Raw genomic sequence first — 25,107 nt, 5'->3', positions numbered from 1 at the left:
TGTCCCTCGTTGCTACGGAACTCTCCGCAGGTGCGCTTCACTTACACGTACCGACACACACACACAAGTGTTCGATTAATATTACGTGCTTAGTAGGATGCGGCGCACAACACGCTCGCCCTTTGTAACAGAGAAAAAACTCCACCGAGTGTATGCTCTACACGAAGTTTGGTGTGAACGTGTGCCTACGTTGCTTTTTAGGTTTTGTTGAATTATTTAAACCGATTTAAATTACTCTACATTATAATTATGGTAATTATCACAATTATATATAACATCTTATTTAAAAACTATCCATAAGATAAGAGGAAAGTAAGAACATAACATACGTAAATGAATAACCTACCGTAAATAAAAACTACCGCACAAAAAAAAAACTAGTTTAAAGTAGAGCACGTGTCTCGTCGTCACGACGACAAAGTGGTGGCAGCAACTTTTTTTACGGTCCCGACATATTCCCGCGCCCCCTTCACAACCCGGCCCATCAGTTCCTTATTCTTACACTACTAAAGGCACACGGCATGTGCTCTGCTTCAAATCTACCTTTAAAATTTTATATCTACAAAATTCTTCATCAACATTTATGTGTTTTTTACTTTTTATGTGTTTTTTTTAAACGTTAAGTGTAAGTGAATTCATACCCTATGTTTGTCATTAAAAATGGAGACTTTTAATGTTGTTTTAAAAACGAGTTACAAAATCGTAAAGGATTTTTCTGAACCCCATAAGAATGTGAGTAATTCAGTATTTTAATTTTTTTAACCGACTTCCAAAAAAGGAGAAGTCTCTCAATTCGACTGTATTTTTTTTTTTTTTTTTTTTTTTTTATGTATGTTACATCAGAACTTTTGCCCGTGTGGACCGATTTCGACAAATTTTGTTTTAATCGAAAGGTGGTGTGTGCCAATTGGTCCCATTTAAATTTATTTGAGATCTAACAACTACTTTTCGAGTTATATCTAATAATGTGTTTTTACTTGACGCTTTTTTCGTCGACCTACGTTGTATTATACCGCATAACTTTCTACTGGATATACCGATTTTGATAATTCTTTTTTTGTTGGAAAGGGGATATCCCTAGTTTGGTACCGTGATAAGGAAACTAGGATCTGATGATGGGATCCCAGAGGAATCGAGGGAAACTCTCGAAAATCCGTAATAACTTTTTACTGGGTGTACCGATTTTGATAATTTTTAATTTAATCGAAAGCTGATGTTTATCATGTGGTCACATATAAATTTTATCGAGATCTGATAACTACTTTTTGAGTAATCTTTAATAACGCGTAGTTGCTTGACTATTTTTTCGTCGATTACGTTGTATTACTTGTCGATGTAATTGAAGTCGGTTTTTTTTTCGTTTGCGAGCAAACACAATTATTCAAACCGTTATTATAATTTCTCGAAAGGTTCAATTAAAAATGATACAATATCGATTGATATCGAATATAGATAGAAGTATAATTATGATATAAATTAATTATAATAATTTACTAATAATAAGCACGCAACAAAATGGTTTTAAATGGTAATTATTTTAACGTATCATTCGTGAAAGCATTGCAACGACACGGATATCTCAACGGTAAAATAACGGAAAATATACTTACATCTCACTTTATTTTAAGTTGATTTATTATTATTATTAGTAAACAAACACGCTCTAAATATAAAGCTCATACTTGTAGAGTAAACCAAAATCTTGATAAGAAAACTTTAAATTAGGAATAATTCATTAATGGGATTTTTTAAAGTTTCTTTTAATAATATGGGGACCAAACATATTTATACTATTTCAGTATGTACAAAAAATGACGTTGCTATTTTAATCTCTACCTGTCATCTGTCACGTACTTCATCAAAACATGTCGTAAAAATGTTTTCCTATTAAAATTTGCATTACTATATCATGTACAATATTTACTGCTTTCCGGATATAAGGTTTACTAAATAATATAAAAATATATAAAAATAAAAATTGTATACAAATTAAATGAAGCACTTCTTTTCAAATAAAATAAAGAAAAGAACATTGAAAAGAAACAAGAATTGAAGATTGTTTATTATTAAAAATCATAACAGATATTCCGTAGACATTAACAAAGAGTAAGTGATAAAACATTCCCTAAACAGGAAATAGCAATGTTTGTTTACAAAACCATTCGCTTACAGATGGAAACATCGGGTGGGTCGGAGAGTTCGGGCGGGGAGGATGCGGAGGCGCGGCGGTTGCGACGCGGACACGTGCTCGCTGAACTGCTGCAGACCGAGAGAGTTTACGTGCAGGAACTTGGATCTATACTTACTGTAAGTCGTCCCCTCAAAAACTACAGTCTTTGAAAGTTCATTTTGGACCCTAATAAGATCTCGATATTTCACGGGTGGTCCACCGTAGTGTATTTTTCTTTTTTAGTAGCAACAATAATTCATGATGTACCTGTTACTGAGCTATTAATTTAAATTGATTGATAATAAATTTCAGTTTTGTTTTTACATAATACCAATAGCAACTGAATATCTCATTGTTAGTCATATCTCATGATAGCTTCTTAACAACATATTAATTTTGTTAATTCAAAAATGTAACGTTACTTAAATATGCTTAAATTAAGAAATTTCAAAAACAAACTTTTACAGTATTTAATGCTGCAAACAGCATCGTAAAATTCGGCCTGTGTAGGTTTATGTACATTTTTATAAACCACAACACGTCACAGCCCATTTCCTATAGCGCGATATCTCCCATAAGTTACGCGCTCTATAAATTATATATGTCAATACATTTTAAGTAGGACGTAGCGTATGGTTTACGTACGTAAGAAAATTCAGTGAGCAGTCACGGACCATCTGACATCTCATAAGGCATATACTTCTGATGCATTCGATACGGAGCACGCAATCAAGTACGCGAAGGCAACGAGCGGAACGCAATGCCTTTTATACATTCGCAAAGTGTTCGCCAGTGCAGGTTCTCGGTCGCGTTTTGCAATATATCGCGTTCTGTAAAATGAAACATGGAAAATACGACCTCCATAAATCTTCAGCGAACCTTAGTGTCGGCACGTCCTACTCGTGGTATTATAAAAAAAATAATAATTCTACGGCGAAGAGTAAAAGATTAACGCGAGCTGCATCCGACTCTACCCTCTTCAGCGATTACACCAACCAGATAAATCTTTTCGAGATAGAGAAATTGTCGAAAAATAAAAAGTGCAAGAAGTCTGTAAGTGATGTCGGTAAAAATAGTCGTGTTAAGTGCCGCCAGCGAAATATTAAACCTGTTCATATGGAACCATTTACTGGAAATTTCTTTTACGGCAAACCATTGCCAGGTTACGACAATACAAAGAAAACGGAGGAAAAAATAGCGTATTTACCAGATTCTGATATTGTAACCATCTCTGAAGATAACACTGCCGAGTCTATAACAACAGCAGCTACTATAGTTGATTTACCTGAAGTTGTTAAAAATCCAATTTACGGATGTCGTGAAACAGAGATCCAAATTTTAACTCCAGAATTTTCCACAGATTCCTCATTGACAAAAGACTCTCAATTTTTATCTACTAGTTGTACTGAACTTAGAAAAACTATGGATAGTACGAACACGCAAGATATTTTAGCATCTATATTAAATGATTATAAGAAAATAATGAAAGAATGGAATAATACCATTAAAGATCATTACTCAACGATTTCTCATTCTAAAAAAAGTTCATCAATATGTAGGAGAAGTAATGCAGACAGTTATGTGCGTAGTTTACATTCAACATTATCATGTAGACAACGGTCAAAATATCCGAAATATTGTAACTACAAACATTACAAATATCCTTATTCAATAAAAAACTATAGAAAATATCAAAATTCTGATGACAGAAAAACACAAGGCTTACCGAGAAATACTGCTATGGGTAATTTAGCATCAACATTACAAAACCTGAAAAAGAAATTTCAAAAAGAATTAACACCATCGGAATGTGATTGCTTAGAAGCTATCTATGAGGATTATGATAAACGGTTACAACAGTGGTGCGATACTCTTAGTCATTATTCAACGATTACTAAATCGGTATAATTGTATAAACATTTATATTTCACTTGTTATCTTTTATACTATAAACAAAACTTATTGTATATTAACTTTTACAAACTTTACAGGGCTATAAAGAGGAAATTGAAAAACCCGAAAATCAGCACGTTCTGCCAGCAGCATTAGTCGGACAAACGGATGTATTATTCGGAAACCTTCACGAACTATTTACATTCCATCAAGACATTTTCTTAAAAGACTTGGAAAGATCTATTTCAGCTACGGAACTCGTCGCATTATGTTTTGTTGAAAAGGTAATCTTAACCATATATACATATATTATTTATATATATAAAATTCTCGTGTCACAATGTTAGTTAGTTAAAATACTCCTCCGAAACGGCTGGACCGATTTTTATGAAATTTTGTGTGCATATCGGGTCTGAGATCTGAGAATCGGCCAACATCTATTTTTCACTCCTAAGTTATGGGGGGGGGGGAATAAGGGAGTCAGCTACTATATACTAGCTATATATAGCTACTATATTGCAAAATTTCCGAAGTATAAAATATAAAACAATTTGGTTGCTTATTCTTTGCAGAGAGATACTTTCTTCCGCCTATACAGCTACTACTGCCAAAATATCCCGCGATCGGAAAGATTACGAGAGACCTTAGTGGACACCCACCTCTTCTTGCAAGCCTGTCAACAACGCCTCGGACACAAATTGCCCTTGGCCGCTTACCTTCTTAAACCGGTGCAGAGAATCACAAAATATCAACTCTTACTAAAGGTATTATGTTTTTTAAATTAGTACTACGAAAAATGTGATGCAAAAAAACATCAGGTGTATTGTGTAATAAGCTATTATTCTTATATTGGATTAAAAAGAATTTTTTTTTTTTCAGGACTTATTACGTTATAGCGAATGCGGTTCCATGAGCTCTGGACTTCAACAAGCTCTTGACTGCATGCTTGTTGTCCTCAAATGTGTCAACGATTCAATGCATCAAATAGCCATTACAGGCGTTCCTGTAAGTATACGTAGTCTTAAAACTGTAATAAAGCATAGTACACATATTTCTGTTTTATATATTCTTTATTTTACATCCTTTTCAGGTGGATTTAAGCCAGCAAGGCGAGCTTTTATTACAAAGTTCTTTCCTCGTGGTATCAGAGAATAAGCGTGATCTCCGGTTGAGGATACGGCCAAGACGTCGACATATTTTTCTCTACGAGAAGGCCATGCTCTTCTGCAAGCCTGCAACAAAGAACAGCCACAACAAAGCTACATACCACTTCAAACATGATCTCCAAGTACGTAACCTTATTTTTATTAAATGAAAAAAAAAATCTTGTGTCAACGTACAAGCGTTGCATAGCATATTTTAACTTTTCTTTGGTTTAATTTCATTAATTTTGTGTATTACTTATAATTAGTTGCATCCACATGTTGTACATGATGACTGTAACGGATAACATCTGTCGAAACCTCAGGCCAATGCAAACGTCGAACGCGCTTAGACCGTGCCTTGCAAATATGAATAGTTTTATCTTTTTTTTTTGACTATTCATAAATTCTACTTAGAAGAAAGAGTATAAATGATTTAATTAACCACGATGTGGTTCAGATTACGAAGTATTTATATGTTCGGTGTGGTCTAGATGTCACAAATCGGGCTGACGGAGTCGGTGAAGGGCGACCCGCGCAAGTTCGAGGTGTGGCGGCAGGGGCGCGCCGAGGTGCACACGATCACGGCGCCCACCGCGGACGTGAAGCGCACCTGGGTGGAGCGGATCAAGCGCGTGCTGCTCGACCAGCTCAACGAGCTCAAGGGCGAGCGCGTGCGCCAGTACGGGGCGCAGCACAGGTACCACCTCTGATTTATGTAAAACATATTACTTACTAAGTGAACCTTTGCGGTGTGCTGTACTGTACGTGTATTGTCACTTGACAAAATGTTTGTTAAGTGTGAACATGTCAAATTTTTGATTTCGGACATTTCTCGAGTATGATTTTTCAAGTCGTGGTTGTGATTACGTAGTAAAAATACTAATATATCCATAATATTTATTACGGATAATCCGTATTAATTTTTTTTTTTTTTTTTGGAAAGAAAATATCCCTCGTTTGGTACCATGATAAGGAAACCAGGATTTGATGATGGGATCCCAGAGAAATTGAGGGAAATTCTCGAAAATCCGTATAACTTTTTACTGGGTGTACCGATTTTGATAATTTTTAATTTAATCGAAAGCTGATGTTTATCATGTGATCACATTTAAATTTTATCGAGATCTAATAACTACTTTTTGAGTAATCTTTGATAACGCGTATTTACTTGACTATTTTTTCGTCGATCTACGTTGTATAACTTGTCGATGTAATTGAAGTCGATTTTTGAATACAATTATTTTATTCGTAGATTAAAAAACAATATGTCAACAGGACACTTATCCAGACGAGCTCGTGGGAGCTGGGCCCGGGCGCGGGCGGCAGGCCCGGCGCGGCGGCCGCGCGCGCCGCCTCCTGCGACGCGCACGACGAGCCCTGCTGGTCCACCGACCCCTCCGACGACGACGACGACGACACCGAGCACGCGCCGGTACGTATCGCCATGACTCTCTATGTCCCGTCAACTTGACAGCTGACAGTTTTGTAGTTGACACTGTCACGGTTCAAGTGTACATTGTAGACTCGAAGTTTTTTTTTTTTCACGGGACACGATTTTTTGTACATTGTGGTCGTAAACTGACTAAGGTAAAGGTTTGATGTGCTGACCCATAAAGTATTTATAATAGTTTGAAAAGTACTTTGATTATTGTCGTATAAAATACTGGTTATTTTTGTATATAATTTTGGTTGGCGCATTAAAATCTTTTCACTGAAAATTTAGATCTATATAGTGTACGACCGGAATTTAGTAGTAAGTTTGAAATTTTCATTGCCGAAATTTAGTGTTAAAGTATGCAGGAATATAATTGACTGTTTTCGCTATTACTGTATATTTATAACATTATTTGTTCGCCGCAAATGCGTTTTACTAACCAGAACTAGGCTATAATGGTGCTTTTTAGGGATAGCTTAAATAAACTAAGGGTAAATATAATTAAAATAAGAGTTTCATCACAAAGTAATATAAACTAATTTTGGGTTTGCAGTGTGAGTGAAGTGAAAAACACTCTAAATGTAAGTTTAATTGAATTTATAAAGGAATGCGGGAAAAATAGTCACCGGGTAGAGCATGAGAAGCTAGCAACCCGAACGCACATAACGCTTCCCGGAATAACGTCCGCCGCTCTTCTATTGCAACGTTCCAATAATAAACAATTTACAGAGATAACTCTTAGAGAATTCGTAGTATATTTTATATTTTAGGTCTAGATTTCTAGTTATATCGATTAGTTTTTGTTACTACGAATTCCCTATTTAAAAAAGAAAACTTTTAAAAAAAAGTCAACGTTCTCTTGTGTCACGCCGTCACCGCATATTTGATTTTGCAATTCACTCATCATCGCTTATATTTGTAACTGTTAATTTTAGGAAGTATAAAGATGATATAGTTTTAACGAATGTGCTTTTGTTTTTTTTTTTTTTTAACTGACAGGCATTAGATTAGTACGGTTCACCTCTGATAATAACACTCGCAAATTGTCTATTGTTTATGTTTTGTGGCAGTTGTGACGCCATTTTGGGGTACGCGTGTGTCGTCAAAATGGCCGCTATGCTCTAAGTTGTGTTGTTCAACAGGTGACGGAGGCCGTCGGTCTCAACGGTACCATACACAGAATGGTACAGTTCTTTTCAGTATCGGGCTCAACACAAGCCACATCTACGTTTTACGTATCACAGTACTGATAGAGTTACTCTACGTATAAGCCGGTAGAGTCTTTGTAAATACAATGAAAGAGACTGATTTCATATCCAAAGTTTAAATTAACCAAAGACAACGACGTAATGTGGATATGTCAGTTCTATTCGCTGAACATTAACTATCGTGTAAGTCATGTTTTGTTTGTTTTGTCATTCATTGTCGTGTGCTTTTCGATTTTGTTCAATTATACGCTTCGCTTTGATTACGTCTTGTATCATACGTAAGTTTATTGAGGATACTACTTTTATCTGTATTATATTCCTAAGTCAACTTTTCACTCTAAGCACTCATGCTCTGTTTTGTAGCCACAAAATGAGATGCTGATACTGTAAATAAATTAAAATATTAAATCATTTTTGACTCACAATCCATTTTGTACGTATCATATTTTTGATCGGGGCATCTCAATTTGGGACTACCATAAATCTGTCATCACTTTAATTACGATAGGCGTTATCTGTAATATGCTAAGTATGTTAAATAACAAGAAGACTTAAGGAAAGAAGAATGTTAGCTTGACCCAGCACAGCTCGGCTTCAGTCATTCACTCACGGCTTACAACGTGCTGTCTCTACTACCTTCCTACTTAATTCATTCTATGGCTACATGTCACAGACTATTTCAGCAAGTTTTGTGATCAATGTTCATAGATTATTTTTTTTTTTGTTAAATAAACTTTAAATGACAATGTTTTATCTATAATTTGTAAATTTATATGACATGAAGATTTACATTAACATTATATAAACAGTATATATCATAAGCTACGGTTCATTAATTTAATTATTATTGTAACTTTTAGTATACATATTACTACGCATACTTTACTAAATGTACATATTTATATAACATAACTATATATATCATAATATAAGATGTATTTCAATATACCTGAACATATTAAGTCTGTGTTACATACAAATTATATATTCTTTTATACGCAATAGATACAATAATGTTCTATACATTTTACATAGCATAGCTATTTGTATATATGTTAAACAATATTTTTTTTAATATACTTATTCTTGTATACATTGTAGGTACATAAAGTTCATACTTATTTTACATACCGAAACACGGACAGCTTATTACTAACTCGACATACAATGTGTCAATAATTTTAATTGTAACAACATTTTAAAAATATCACTGCGTTAATTGGAACGTAAGAAAAGCTATTACCAATTTGCAGTTGTTACGGTTAAAAATAATAAAACGTGAAAGCTGCGATGTAAGGTACAAACTGAGATGTTGCATGCTAAAAGACGATTTAAATGCAAATTGAAGCTAAAGTTTAATGTGCTATAACACGCATGCGCTGAACATTGGTATTAAAATTTCGGTGTGAATAATCTATGCTTTAAGGCAATTGATGTGTGCATGATTTTCGAGTTAGTTGGTGTGTGTGTACAACTGTACAAATTATATTGGTTGGGTTTTTAGTTAAATAATTCATTAGTTGAAACTAAAGGACAGAAATTGATATATGACAACTTATTGTTTTGGGAAAAAACTAAAGCAGATTTATATAAAACAGAACTGTTATCAAGATTACTCTAGATGGTTATCGACATATAATAATAAATTAATACATTAAAAAATTAGTTATTTACATAGCACATAAATAAAAGATTACTATTCATTTAGGAAACAGTCTATTGAACTCATTATTGCCAATAGAATACGAGAGTTAGAGTTAAGGAAATTCATTACACAAAACTTTTATCGTTACACATTTTGGTAAATCCTGCAATATTTTTTTGACATTCAAAAAACGCAATGCCTTAAAAGGCTATCATCTATTTTATAAAATAACACATCCTAAAAGACTAGTATCCAGAGTTATCAAATAAAAAAAGTAAGTGGCAGTAATGTGTTGTGGTGCGGCAGGCGGTGGGGTGCGCGCTGGTGGCGCTGTCGGACTACACGGCGGTGGGCGCCAGCGAGGTGTCGCTGCGCGAGGGGCAGCACGCCGACCTGCTCAAGGTGGGCTGCGCCGGCTGGTGGTACGTGCGCCTCGCAGGTACGGGACGGGAGCTTTAGATTCTACAATTATACTGGAGAACGATATGCTGATTTAGTTTTCATTAGTTCTCCTACTTATTCGATGTGGCTATTAATTTAGTGAATATTATATTTGATCATAACGTTACTGATACTATGATAAACTTTAGCTATGTAAATGAATTAAAAATGCATTTTACAAATATTAAAATATTATATAAGTTTGTACCTACAGTAAAACCTCAATAACTTAAACCTCGATAAGATGTAAAACCTCTACGAGTTTAAAAATAATCTGTTCCCTTCGGCTCAAAGCCTTTATTACTTAAAATACACATTCTGTATAACTTAAATTAAAAAATCAGTATTGGCCTCCAGTTAGTCAGTTTGGCCTCAGCTAGTCTGAAATAAATGCGCAAAACAAAAGTTTTTCGGAATTTATTGCTTGTACGTGTTCACTTGTTGAACTGCTACGTAAAAAATCAATTAATAATATAATATTCACTTATTGTTTCTTTGAAATCTCTTAAAATTGTACTTGCGGCGATTAGGACAACGACTTACTTGGACCATTAGTTTTTGATCACTACTCATTAAACATCATCAAAATTGTATTTTATGTTATCATTCTTTCTGGCGCATTTGGAACAAAATACGAACTATGCATTAAGTACACATGTATTAGTTTTATTTTCATACAATTAGGTCGGCCAATAAGCGTACGACTCACCTGACAGTAAGCGCTTACCGTAGCCTATAGACGCCTGCAATATCTAAAGAATCGCACGCGCCTGATCCGACCGACCCTAACTCCAATCTCCCCAGGACCTTACTCATCACAGGAACACAACACTGCTTGAAAGCATTATTATTTAACTATAGTCTTCTGTAAGGTTGAGTTACTTTCCCAGTCGGGATGCCCCAGATTTTGAGCAGAATATGTCCTGCTATGTCCTACCTCAGTTAAGGTAGCCATTCCTAACTTATGCCTTCATAAATTAAAATCTCCATAACTTAAATATTTCGTGTTTTCCTTGAGTTTTAACATAATGAGGTTCTACTGTAATATTTTTTGTTGATATAAACAAGCATAGTCGACAGCTTTATATGTACGTATACCTGGTTACAAAACATCAGCTTAAGATATATTATGTAAGTCGAGCTGCATCTGTTAAAATTATAATGACTGTACCGTCTTTCAATGTAAGAAAATAATTTCTGTCGTAACATTTCTAGATATTGATTGATTTTTCTTTAAATTGCAGGCGGTCAAGGTGAAGGTTGGGCGCCAGCGGCGTATCTCGACCAACGCAAGACGTCGCGCTCGTCAAGTCGCTCGCACGACCGCCTGCACGACCACTGAGCACACCAGGTGCTCCACACTTACACTCGCCGGGTCTCGGATTCCAATGAGGCAATTTGGGCCCCGTATAGAGGTCCCGACCTAGGGGTACCTAGATTTAGCAGAATGGGGCCTCAAGTATTGTCCTCTACAAAGCTAAGTCCGAACTTGCTCGTAATAATTATGTAACATTCGATAAAGCTCACGAGAAAGCTTACGAAAATGGCCGTCGAAGGATGTTCCAATATTTAGATACGGATATATTACGGGTTTGTTCTAAATATTTCGTAATATTTAGAACTACCCTCATAGGAGTAGTCGAATCGATGTCGATGTTTGAGTGCGCTAGTTGATTGCATTTAGGGTTTGATTGATAGTCGTGTTTTGAAAGTGTTATTACGAGTTGTTGCTTTGTCGGTGATTATTGTTCGGTTACGTTTTCGATGTATTCCTGGAGTACTATATTATTTCATTGGTTGTGTTAATATTTAAAATTCGATATATTTTTTTTCAAGTATTAAAAATCATTGAATAAAATTATTAATCTAATTTAATTTTTTTGTACGATGTCGTAAGAATAGAATATTGATAAGCGCCTGCCACCCCACTTGTTAATGTTAATTTCGAACAATAATAATGTTAACGTTGTTCTAAAAAGCTTTATTGTAAATTAGTTTTAGATGTAGAAAGTTATCGTTACGATAATCCAAAGCTATGTATAGTGGTGTACAACCCTGTTGAAGCAGCCGTGACTGTATTTCTTTTGTAAATATATATATACAATTTTTTATTATTATTTAATTATAGTAATTTATTCAAACGATAGGTGTGCTTCGTCTCAATTCTCCATGACAATTTTGTGTTCGATATTTTTCATGTATTCCGTATTGTCTGTTTGTCAGTGTGGCAAATAAGTGTGATTCATTTGTAAATTGCCATTAGGGTTGTCATTTGTGACAAAAGTCAAAATACAACATAATAAAAGTAATTATGACAATCAAATTGTCAAACAACATTATGTAATCAAAATGTTAAATTTCCGATCAAAATTTTACACCGAATGATAACCCTAATAATTTTAAAGCATCTATAAATCACTTATCTTTTAATTTATCACATTATCTCGGTGTTTATACATTGATTATGAAATTGGTGTTAATTGGCAAAGCGTGACGTGTAATGTTTTATATACCGAAAATGCTGGTGCCTACGTTCGCTTTGTTGCTTATCTTAAGTATTAAATAAATACTAGTCGCGTTTTTGTATAACCTTCGTATTCGTATATATACATGTCCTTTTAACGTTATATAATAACAATATCATCTCATTGCATATCATCTCAAATTTGTCACAAATCATTTTCATTGCTATTATTTGAATCGATTTCAGATAATGATGTACCTGTCCGATGCCTCTCATTGTATAAATTTTTACCTAAAATAGAGGTCATAATAAATCTGGCTACGAATTACACACATTTGTCCATTTTTTTTTTTTGTTTTATTTCATCGCCCAATCATCAATTATATTGTGTTCGATGTAAAATACAACATTTGTTGTTTCGAAATGGTTTAAATAACATGCAAAAATCATCAGTGCATATTGTACAAAATATATATTTATACATATAATGGTGCGCTAAATATTCTTTTCAAGCACAAAATTGTATAAAAAAAAAGTAAAAGCTTTATTTAGTTTGTTACATTGTCTAGTTATAAGTAAATTAAAATGAATTTAAAAAAAAGATACTTCGTCAACCGAGAACTTTGTGCCTATATTTTGATTGGTCATTTATATAAACTTAAACACTTTTTATTAAGATCTACTCAAGTAATTTATATAATAACCACAGTAAAAAAAGTTTAGGTGAAATCGGCTAATAAAACACATTTAATATATTGTAACAACTACATTAAATCATTTTAATAACATCATCAAAATTATTTTATGTAATTCGACGAAACGTCACAGTAAGCAAATGTAATAATATTTGCTTACTGTGACAATTTATTAATTGTATTCGTGTTATCGCTTTGGTAACATATTTAGGTTTGAAAAAAAAAACAAGACGTTTTTGAAATAGTGAATAGTTTTGGTAATTCGTTAATCAGGCGTCGTTTTCATTTAAATCGTTCAACTTGGCGCGCAGCTGTACTTGGGCAAGTATTTGTAAATAGTAGGTACGTAGTTTAATTATATGACGGTGTGTAGTTGTCCCACACACCCTTAGGACGAACATTCTAAGCTTTAAAAATGTCCCATAGTTTTCTCGACCGGTTCTCAGTAATAGACTTCCACAACGGTGACACTGTCCCCCTATCAAATGTCTTTCGAGGCCCACGGTTAAATAAATTTAAAAAGGGTATTTGGTTTAGTTTTTGTCCTACCAACTTGCGTTTATATGTATGTTGTGCAAATACATTGAATTGATTATATTAACTGTGGAAAAAGAAATGGAAATATTAAGCAATTTATCGACGCATCTGGTGAAACCTCTTAACTTCTTTATTTATCTATGTCTAAACGATCCTATTGACAGTAGTGCGCGCCAAAATTGCTTTGTTTAAAGTAATAATTTAGTACGTACTCGTATGTTAAAAATAGGTAAGATGCACACGCATACGTAATTGCTGTTGTACACACAAAGGTTGTGCACTATTCTTACTACGTGATTCTCACGTAATTTAAAGTATTATATTACATACATATATTAAGTTTGTTCCTAACATTCGTCGTGCAATATTGTTCAAATATTCGGACTAGTAATTTAATCGTACTAATAAGTCATGTTTGCATTACTTTAAAATTCATTACCGATGTGTTTAATGCAATTTTTTCCATCTATTCTTCAATGGCATCTCACATTTAGACAACGTCTACGTGCGACAATCGGAATAATGAAACCCACTTTTAAAAAAAGTCGTTGTATCCCAACGACCGGTGCTTTAAACCGGTCCCTTAATATGTAATAAAAGTTAGAGAAGATACCAAGTTGTAAAAATAGGTAGTTAAATGAATACCGTAATAAAATGTACTAGATCTGTTCTGATTCCGATAATTATATTCTGAAAAAGAAATAATAGTCGACTCCAAATATAGGATTTACAATTACACGGGTAATTTTAAATCCTTCTTTATATTAAATACTATAGGTACTACATTATTTCTATTCCACTATGCATATACAATACTATATTATCATATTACGTATATTTGGCTTTAAATTGTACGAGCAGAGCGCCAGTAATTGCGTTCCAATAAAAAGTTTAGTACGATTCCTAGCACTGTATTCAAAGAGTGCGAAAGAAACAGGCCGACGCGTGAAGTAAAAGATTTCATATGAGAAATTTGCCTAATTTGGAGCACCGCATACCTATTGCTGGTACGGCTGTGTAGCGTGCGACGTGCGGGGTGTGCAACACGCCGCGGGGATAATTTGCCTAAAACTATGGGCTGTTGCCGTTCTTATGTATACAAACAAATGTCTCCGCTTCGTCAGTTATTTTGCAGTTTTTCTTATAAATAAGTAATAAGAATAATTTGTCCGCGACATTTTGAGTTAAAAATGGAAGAATACAGCATACTTTTATTAAAAAGTGTTAAGACTGTTACTACTTACTCAAAAATGTATTACGAAAACTAAAGTTTTTACGCGTGTTTTTAATTCTGAACAATAATTCAAAACCTCTTGGTTATGTAGATGTAAAAAAAGCAATAAATGATTTTGTTTTCCGTTTCTGGTGTTTGGAGCTGGCACCTGCAGTGGTGGTGAAATTGGATGGACGGAATGGATTTTCAATACAAATAAATAAATGGTTAGCTCTAGTTTTTCGTTTTTTTTTTTTTTTTTTTTTTTGTGAAACCCCATCAAAAAATGTCACGAGCCGCCTCTAAACACTGTATACATTAAAACGTATCTTGATCATCTGCGTCGTATAATTTTTCTTAATTATGAAATATTTCAATAACTGTTATAGCGAAATCTGGCTTAGTTGGGTAAACACTATTTGTACGCGTTACATTTCTACATACTTTTCTCGTAATATATTTAAGTGAAGTGTTAAACTTAAAGTGCAAATTCTTATTGTATGTGGCTGTGAAATATTTATTGATGAAATAAGAAATAGACTAGCAGTTTATAGAAACCCTTTGAACTATATATATAATAAATTAATCCACATAAATATAGGATAAATAGGGTACTTTTCATTTTGATATATTCAATGTACCTGAATACCTTTTCTTAGCAATTTTACCATATTATATAAATAATAAAAACAAAAAAAAAAAAAAAAACAATAATATAATTGAGTATGTTAATGTAGCAAAGTATGAAAGCAGTACATTTTAGAATTTTTAGATATTTCTTCATATGATAACACTACGAACATACCTCTGTAAATCGTATTATACCTTTATATTTAAGATATTTATATTGAATAATATTGAAGCAAGTGTCGATAGTAGTAACAGTACGAGGCTTTTGAAGTAATAACAATAGATAATAATATTCAAATTTCAAAGTGACTCCACTCACGAAATCCTTGTTTATGTATGTATATATACAGGGTCTGTCGTTAATAATGGATAATCCGGTAAGTGGAGGTAGTCCAGGTGCCAGGCTATGATAAAATCATTTTTTATGTCAGTTTTACCAACAGCGTAAAAATGGTGTCCACTTTTAATGTTTTTCAAAAATTTTGTTCCTTTGGCCATTCAATCGGGTGTCATTTCCACAAAATTTTGTATTTTTGTGGACGTACCAGGGTCTTCCTCCACTAATTCCAATACCTCAGCTGGATTGTGTCGCTCAGGTCGTCCTTCTCTGACCCCGCCAACACCTCTGCCAGGAAATCTTCCTTCCGAAAATGCACTGTGCACCCTAATGAACACTCGGTAGTCGGGATGCCGAGCATTTAGGTATCTTTCACGATAGACTGCAGCTGCTCTAGTAGCGTTGCCGTTGCATTCGCCGTAAACTAAATGCTTGTTTGCATATTCAGCCGGAGTGTATTGTCGAGGCATTGCTTCCACAAATAAAAGTTTCGATTATTAACGACAGACCCTGTATATAAGAAAGTGTAATTAGTTTTACAGATAATAATTAATAAAACAGTTAGTGTTATTATGTACGATTTTATTTTTGTGTTACCCACACATTAGGAATTCTAAACATTTTTGAATATCATAACAAGTTAGTGTTATTGTTATTCATAATAATCTACTGTTGAGTTCTGTAACAAGCAACTCTTGGTCTTTCAAGCCAGTATGGATAATAATAATAATAATAATATAAATAACTCTTTATGAACATTGTTAAAAAAGTATTGTATCCATAATATTAGTACTTGCTATAAAAATTTTCTTTTAAATAACCATTATAATAATAAACAATAACTTTGCCTCCCTGAGCTTATTTCCACTAACTATAAATAGGAGTATTCAACTATGTATTTTGAGTCGAAATTTTCGACTATATTTGTAGATCACAGTATACTTACTGTGATCTGATATTTATTTCCTGTATATCTTGTAGACAGAATTAAATTATAAAACGCATCACAACATTGTTTAATTTATAGACTTCATGGTCGGAACCTAAGTCGATCTTCACCGAGCTGATAATAAAATGAAACATACTTTATAATAAATTAAGTACGTAACTACGTATATAAGATAATATATTAAAAATGGCTAGCCTACGAACATCCTGGACTGACTATTTTTAATTATTAAAAAAAAAATCTGACTTGATAGTAAGAAACCTATAGAATGTGCAGCCGTTGGGTTTCTTATTATTTCTGGGTTGCCAGGTATATAGAAGATAACTGGCATCGACATTCCTGTTCATAAGTGCTCCCGCACATATACATTTAAGCTAGCCGACTACCGAACAACTAAATTGCGTACGTGTGCGTACGTTTACAATTTAGTTGATCAACTTTATTTTGTTGGTTGGTTAGCCACAGACTATTCAATTTAATCAGTGACAGTGTTGCTAGCGCGGTACGTGTGCGTGAAAATGCGGAAAAAAAACGCTCTAATTGCTCTAATAATAAAAATAAGACGAAAACAAAAGAGAAAACTTTGGGTGCACCCTATATTAAGTAATAGATTAGAATTTGGGAAACATCATGCATTCTAAACTCAGATGTTATCCAGAACATTTTTTTTCATACTACAGAGTGAGTATTTCGTCTTTTGATGAGCTCGTATATCTAATTGGGCCAGCAATAATCAAACAGGACACACCTTTCCAACTCGCTATAGCCGTTGAAGAAAGGATATTTTTTAAATATAATTAATATATATCCACGGGCTTTTGAAACCCATGCCCTTTTTTATTTCTAAAACATGCTATTTTTTTTAATTAAGGTTCATCTATAAGTTCTTCTACTTTTTCGTTTGCAACAAATGATCGGGACGCAGACGTCGTACCCGTCGACGAAGATCAGGGCGTAGGGAAATCACGCGCACGCGTGTAGTCGTCTTCCATCTTGCCGTGCGACTGACCAACTAAGTTGAATAGTCAGCGAGCTTGTATAAGGTAACCGTGCTAACGAACAGTTGGACAACTTTTTAATTGTACGTCGATCGGAAGTGAATTTTGATTCTGATGCGATCGGTATCTAATTAATTATTTGGACAACTTAGTTGGAGAAGATGTGCGGGCTAGCATATGTCACTATACCTTTTAGTATACTCTGCGATTTAGTGGTCCATTAAACAATTGTACGTGTGCGGGAGCACTAACTATAGACAACCCAACGGCTGCACATTGGGTGCATTCCACTAAAAGCCCGCAACGTCATCGACCTGGACAGCTGAAATTGCCGTTCCAGTAACATAAAAAACGCCGGGGACATTGTAAGCGAGTTTTATAAGTGGAACGCATATTTGAGCGCTGTCAGGTGTCGACTGTGTGCTCGTAATATATTAATATATTATATTATTAGATATGCTATAGCATATCTAATAATATACAGCTGTGAGGAAATATTTTGCATGGATTGGAGTAAAACTGAATTCAACTTGGATTCCCGGGAATTTATTATTGCATTTTTGCCGAATTGAATGAGAGATAACATTCACAGTTTGACATTGACAGTTGTCTTTTTAAAATTCCCACCACGTTTTGATGAAAGCCAACTCTGAACCACCTTTTGTGGACGCAGTGGGCGCGACGTGGTCGCGAACAGTGACGTCACCTATGACGTCGAGTGATCGCTCGCGACGACCACGGGCCTTAGGTGGAACGATGGATAAGGCGTTGCGGTCGCTAAATGGAACGCACCCAATATATACGACGCGTGTCATACTATCAAGACAGATTAAAAATATTTATTATCTTGATGTTGCAATTTTCAACTGATTTTTTTTAAATAATAATTAAAAATAGTCAGTCCAGGATTTTTTTAGGCAACCCATTTTTAATATAATAACTAATATACTAAATTGATTATAAAGTATGTTTCATTCTATATCAGCTCTGTGAAGATAGACTTAGGTTCGGGTCTTCTACCATCACGTTTAGTTGGAACGAAGTTCCTTACGGCAGGCTTGACATTTGACTGGGCGAGCGAACTGAAAAAAATGTGATACTAAAACCGTAAGAAAAATATATAACGGAAGTGACGTAATATCAGTCACATGACTGTATAATATGACGTTTGTAAAACTAAAATATTACTAGCAAACTTTTTTTTAAATTATTTATGTAATTTTATACTTTCGACAAAAATAAATAAAGCCATGTTTTTTTATTTAATAGTTTGAATTATTATTTTTTTTGTTTGATTTATTTTATTTTACGGTATTTGTTATTAAAACCAATCAACAAAATTTTAAAAAAAATCAAGAACTAGAAAATATGTATAAAATTCAACATTTTTTTTTTCTTGATAAATCATAATAAAATTAATATTTTAGTGCCTCTTAGTCAATTTTATTCTAGTATAAAATATCTTAGTTATAATACAAATGAAACAAAATGTGCTGTTTGTATTTGCTATATTTTTAGAAAAAAAAAATTGTTTTAAAACAGACTTAACTAATACAGTTTTTCCCAAAAATATGGTAAAATATGTGACATTAACCAAACATATATATCGCACCCTTAATAAAACAAAGATGTAACTCAAAAATCGCAATTTGTGGGAATTGGCGTTTGAAGTTTAGCACTTTTTCCGCATTGTGTTTGATTAAAAATTACCAATTATTTGTAATGCTTTTAATGACTTTTACTATTGATATCAGTAGTTTAAAGTACAGAGATTAATAGAATAATAGAAAAACAACTGTGTTAAAATCTATAATAGCTGTAAAATGGAGATGAAAAAAAAGTTCCGACTTAAATCTCCTTATGCCAAAAATTACTTAATATTTTAGGTAGTATTTCAAAAAAAATCTCTTTAGTATTAAAACATAACAAAAAGTTTTGAAAATAAATCACAATATTTCGTTTTATTATTATTTAATTGCAATTATGACGTTGTATGTACTAATGCATCATTTTTTTATAAAACGAAAACTGAAATTTATCACCTTTTTTTTAAATTAAACAAATTTTTATGAATCATCTGATATTTATATATCTCTTTATGGCTACAAATATTGTTTTTTAAACAAAACAAAAGCTATATACTATTATAAGAATTAGGTACAATTAGTCTCCAGTAAATATCTCCTAAAATCACAAATAATTACTAACCACAAATAGTCTATATATAAAATTCTCGTTTCTCGGTGTTTGTAGTTAAACTCCTCCGAAACGGCTAGACCGATTCACACGAAATTTTGTGTGCATATCGGGTAGGTCTGAGAATCGAACAACATCTATTTTTCATACCCCTAAGTTAAAAGGGGGGGGGGATTAAGGGGGTTAATAACATATATGGCAAAACAACGTTTGCGGGGTCAGCTAGTAAATAGTATAAAAATCAGCAGTCTCTTCTTTCTTATATTGTCTATCATCTTGTTTTTTCTCATTGTTTGAATTATCATATGATACACATAGATCACACTGACCTTTTTTTGGTTGGTGAAACCCTAAGTTAAATACCGTCGGAATCAACATTTTCTGCACATTTGAATTTACATTTTTCGGTACATGTATCTTTTATAAAACGAGCTGGATTTGTTTACGAGCTTTTGACACTGACGTATATGATTGGCCTATGTTTCTGAGCCGTTTTGCTCTAATTTGATGCAATTTTTCAACGTTTAGTTACCTTTTGCGGCCCCTACACATATTTGTACAACTGAGCTTCTTAAAGCCGCAGAGCGACCTGCCCTAAAAGACTTGACAAGACTCTTTAACACTGACATCCATCGAGGTACTACGCCGGAGTTGTGGTCCAGGAGTGTGGTGGTGCTGTTCTTTAGGAGAGGCCTTAAGTCTCTGCTGAAGAATTACAGACCGATCTCACTTCTGAGTCACGTATATAAGCTGTTTTCGAGGGTAGTTTCGAATCGTCTCGCCATAAGACTCGACGAATTCCAACCACCAGAGCATGGGTTTCGAAATGGCTACAACACCGTAGACCACATCCATACTGTTCGGCAGATTATTCAAAAGACAGAGACATATAATCAGCCGCTGTGTATGGAATTTGTGGACTGCGAGAAAGCCTTCAACTCTGTCGAGACCTGGGCTATCCTGGACTCTCTGCAGAGATGTCATATCGACTGGCGATATATCGTGGTACTGAGATGTATGTACGACGCAATGACGATGACCGTTCATGTCCAGGACCAGAGAACAAGACCTATTTCCCTGCGGTGTGAGGTAAGACAGCAAGATGTAATATCACCGAAACTGTTTACCACTGTGCTGGAGGATATCTTTAAGACCTTGGATTGGGGGGAACAAGGCATCAACGTCAACGGTGAATACATCTCTCACCTTCGTTTCGCCGACGGTATCGTCATCTTCGCGGACACGTTAGATGAGTTAGGCCAAATGCTAGCCGGTCTAAACGAGTCCTCCCGACGTGTCGTTCTCTGTATTCATACAGAGAACGACACGTCGGTCGTCATTAGAAACGAAACTACCGCGAGAGAACGAAAGTAACCGACATAGCCCACAGAATTAGCAAGTTGAAGTGGCAGTGGGCTGGTCATCTGTGTCGCAGGACCGGTGGCTGTTGGAGCAGACGCGTCCTGGAGTAGAGACCGCGTCTTGGCAAACAGTGTGTGACGTTTTCTGGCCCGTTGGGCCGACGACCTACGTAAGATTGCCGATGTAAGCTGGATGAAGATTGCGGAAAACCGGGATGTCTAGCGCGAACTTGGGGAGGCCTATGTCCAGCAGTGCATTGCAATAGGCTGAACTGACTGACAAATATTTGGTTTATTATTGCAGTCAGAGTCAGAAGAACTTTGATTTTCAAACAAAATTTCTTCTGTTGATAGGCTTATTAAACAACGTATTAAAATCTACAGGGGATCGTCGTCACTCAGGTCGACGTCACTTAGATCTGTGTATGCTGGAGAAATATTGTAACTGGCCACACTATTTTAATTTAGTCGCTCTCTCAGCTGAATTTGCTGCCTCTCACTATTTTGTGGTGAATTGGTGTAAGACGTCTTTTTTTTACAATCCGTTGTAACGTTTTGTGGGCAGGGTTTTGGGTAGGCATTGAACTATTGGAGCTTGAAAAACTGGATGAAGATGAGCTAGAAGAGCTTGACGATGATGAGCTAGATGAATCGGAACTAGATGAAGATGATCTTGAAGACGAACTAGAGGACTGTAAATGGCTAGTATTATTTAGGTGTCATTTTTCTCGTCAACTCTTAAGTGACAGTAAAATATTGAGTCGGTGTCATCATTTTCGTCAGCTCTTCAGTTACCTTTTTGGGCTCTGGAGATATATGTATTTTGTTGATTTTCCTCTTCAACCTGCATAACTTCTTTAGTCTAAAATAACAATAATTGATAATACTGTAGTATATTTTAAGGATGAATAATAATCATAATTATTTAACGTCAAAGTAGCAGGATTGTTGAATGACAATGATCTATTCAGTCGTTTTGCCGTAAAAGAGTAACAAACATCCATCCATACGCCATCCTCATAAACTTTCACATTTATTACAGTAATAAGATGAAAAAAAAAATTATAACTTATTACACTATTATGTTTATCTTATAACTTTTACGCTCGATACGCTGTAACTCTTCATTGTGGTGTTCAGTTTCTGATTGTGGTATTAAACTTAAAAAAAATTGTGAGCTCTAAGACGACACAATTTTCAAAACCTATACAAATAAGCACAACAGTTACAAGTTATTCTTAACTTTTACACGAAAAGGGAATTAATGTTGAAAGTTTTTACTTATCTTTCGTCATTCTAAATAATAAAAAGAAGTAAACAAAAGTAACTTTTATAAACAGCCTTATTTATTACAATAAAGTGATACTTAATCAATTACTCCAACAACTAAGGCATATATTCCAATACAAAACTGAAGTGTTAGGCGTTAACTTTGTAAAATTTGTCAATTTTTAAAACAAAAACGAAGTAAATCCAAATGTCATCACATCGTCATCAAATGCGTTTTCTGAGAGAATGAAGTATAACAAAAATTATCTTTTTATTTTTAAATAATAAAATATTCCATATTTACCTTTTAATCCAATATCGAATTACTTGATGTTATTCAAAACGACAGAACTTCAATCTACGCTCACTGCCGGTGCATCTCTGAATCACGCCACTTTATAAGAACTGACTTGTCAGCTCCAGTTGATAGAAAAGAGAGCAACAATCGCGTATCTCTCTGTATCTTATAGTTAAAACGCCGGAGTCGAAGTCTACCTATTCTTTACGCGACGAAGACACGTTTGGTTGTAAAATCTCCAAATCCACAAATTTTGAGTTACATCTTTGTTTTATTAAAGGTGCGATATGTTTTATTTGTACAAACACTTTTACTTAGTGGCTATAATATTTACAGGGACGATTTTCCTCTGGCGAAAATACGACTTTTAAAAATGTTGTCAATTTTGCTAAAGACTTCCTCAGCAGATTTAGCAGCATCAACTCTAAAATGTAAGCCTTTTCTCATGTAGTAGTCAACAAGTGGCACAGTCTGCTTGTGATATGTAGCTAAGCGCTTCTTAAGAGCTTCAACATTATCATCAGACCTCTTTATCAAAGGTTCTCCAGTGATATCGTCAGTCATGGGTTTTTTAGGAGGGTGGAACTCTTCATGATAACTACGACCACTTGGTGGATGAATCAATCTGCCTGTAATTCTGCGGACAAGTAAACTGTCCTCAATATTAAATTCAATAACAGCATCCAGTGCAGTTTTTCTTTTAGCAAGTAAGTCATCCAGCTGTAACAATGGAAAATATTATTTTTAGATCAATAATTTAAGTAATAGATATAGTTATCAAACTATCTTGGAATTGTTTAATAGATAATACATATGGTTATTTAAATATATATGTAAAAAAATAAAATTTAAGTACTTTAAAGATTAGAGATAGCCACATATATAATAGAATCATTGATGTGAAACATCTACAGGCGAGGGTAAATCTGATTGTTGGTGTGGCGATACAGGTCGTGGCGATGCATCCTCACAGTATATGATGTAAATAATATAATAATATAATATTTACTATACTATATAATAATTGATTTGTCACGATTTGTAGGGAATTTAAGGATTAAAAATTTTTACTTAAAAAGAAAAATGTTTATTAAATAAACTGTCATCATTTTCTGGACAAAATTCGTAATATTGTATTTTTCATCATGCCATATTTAGTTCCTGTCATAATCTGTACGTTTATACCTATCACGTGGAACACAAAATTAATTGGCCACCACAAAGAAAAAAAATAAAAAAATTGGCTTACTTTTTCTGCCTGTGGCACTGTCCTGGGAAATCCATCTAACAGAAATCCATTTTTGCACTCTGGTTGGTCCAAGTTCTTGTCTATCATGTCCACTACCATCTCATCAGAGACAAGTTTGCCTTCATCCATAACCTTCTTGAGGCGACGACCTAACTCCGAGCCAGACGCCACCTCGGCTCGAAGCATATCTCCAGTGGACAAGTGGCATACACAGAATTTTTCCTTGAGGCGTGGTGCCTAAACAATAATCAAATTTGCATCTTATCTATTGTATACAAAAATTTATTACATAACAATATATCGTTATATAATAAATTATAGGCTATAGCCTAAATACTTGAATCACACAGTTTTTTTTTTTAAATATACACACCTATCGATTATCACAGAGGTCAAAGATTAAACTACATAGTAAGTAAAAACCAATCAACATACTTGTGTACCCTTTCCAGAGCCAGGAGGTCCTAATAATACTGCTCTTATGCCGAGAGGGTCCTCAGCCGGCATATAACTAAAAGCAGGAGCAGCTGGAGCCATTTTTTGCTATTTGTAAAATAATTAATGTTTTAAAATCGATGCTATAAACAGAACAATTTAAATAAAAGATTCGGAAGAGTAACGTCACCTACGGACAATTACCTTGTTATATAAACAATAGTGTAGTACCTACCTAAATAAACTTAATTATATCTGAAAATGATTTTATATTATAGGGACATGTGGATTAAAAATTGAAGGAACTGTCAAAGAAACAGCATAACTTCACAAACCAAACCACACGTCAAATGACGTAGTCAAGAACATCAACGTCAAACTAATTTTCTTTCATAAAAATTATGGGTACCTCTTAGTACGAAATTACGAGTTATGCGGCTGTACCCGTATATTCAATGTACTCTGTGGGCGGCTGCAAAACATTAAAACATATCTACAAGTTATTTATATTATAGGTTAAAACCTGTGGTTAAAACTTA

At 34.2% G+C, this 25,107-nt stretch overlaps 2 protein-coding genes across 3 annotated transcripts in view; one reads left to right on the top strand and one right to left on the bottom strand.

Annotated features, from left to right (window-relative positions):
- Nucleotides 1-11,279, top strand: part of LOC123655583 (guanine nucleotide exchange factor DBS-like) — a 114,715-nt gene extending 103,436 nt beyond the window's left edge. Inside the window, exons 12-20 of the mRNA XM_045591354.1 lie at nt 2,173-2,307; nt 4,162-4,347; nt 4,636-4,827; nt 4,943-5,068; nt 5,154-5,351; nt 5,700-5,905; nt 6,484-6,640; nt 9,803-9,935; nt 11,182-11,279. Coding sequence (XP_045447310.1) covers nt 2,173-2,307; nt 4,162-4,347; nt 4,636-4,827; nt 4,943-5,068; nt 5,154-5,351; nt 5,700-5,905; nt 6,484-6,640; nt 9,803-9,935; nt 11,182-11,279 — 1,431 coding nt within the window. The remainder of the gene's footprint in view (nt 1-2,172; nt 2,308-4,161; nt 4,348-4,635; nt 4,828-4,942; nt 5,069-5,153; nt 5,352-5,699; nt 5,906-6,483; nt 6,641-9,802; nt 9,936-11,181) is intronic.
- A 7,972-nt stretch (nt 11,280-19,251) lies between these two features.
- On the bottom strand, nt 19,252-24,918 carry LOC123655565 (adenylate kinase). Of its 2 annotated transcripts, XM_045591337.1 has the most exons (5): nt 24,804-24,918; nt 24,569-24,676; nt 24,134-24,370; nt 23,174-23,604; nt 19,252-19,367 (listed from the first exon to the last, which is right to left on the bottom strand). In XM_045591337.1, the coding sequence occupies exons 2-4, from the start codon at nt 24,668-24,670 to the stop codon at nt 23,215-23,217; spliced, it is 729 nt and encodes a 242-aa protein (XP_045447293.1). In that variant the 5' UTR covers nt 24,671-24,676; nt 24,804-24,918; the 3' UTR covers nt 19,252-19,367; nt 23,174-23,214. The 2 variants fall into 2 exon arrangements, with proteins under 2 accessions (XP_045447293.1, XP_045447300.1); XM_045591344.1 differs by lacking the exon at nt 24,804-24,918 and having other exon boundaries at nt 23,178-23,604; nt 24,569-24,765.
- Between the last annotated feature and the right edge of the window lie 189 nt (nt 24,919-25,107).

This window comes from Melitaea cinxia, chromosome 1 (genome assembly GCF_905220565.1).
Source record: "Melitaea cinxia chromosome 1, ilMelCinx1.1, whole genome shotgun sequence".
In the NCBI taxonomy this organism is placed as follows: Eukaryota; Metazoa; Arthropoda; class Insecta; order Lepidoptera; family Nymphalidae; genus Melitaea; species Melitaea cinxia.
Note: the sequence above shows the minus strand (reverse complement) of the source record. Positions and strands in the feature narration are given on the sequence as shown.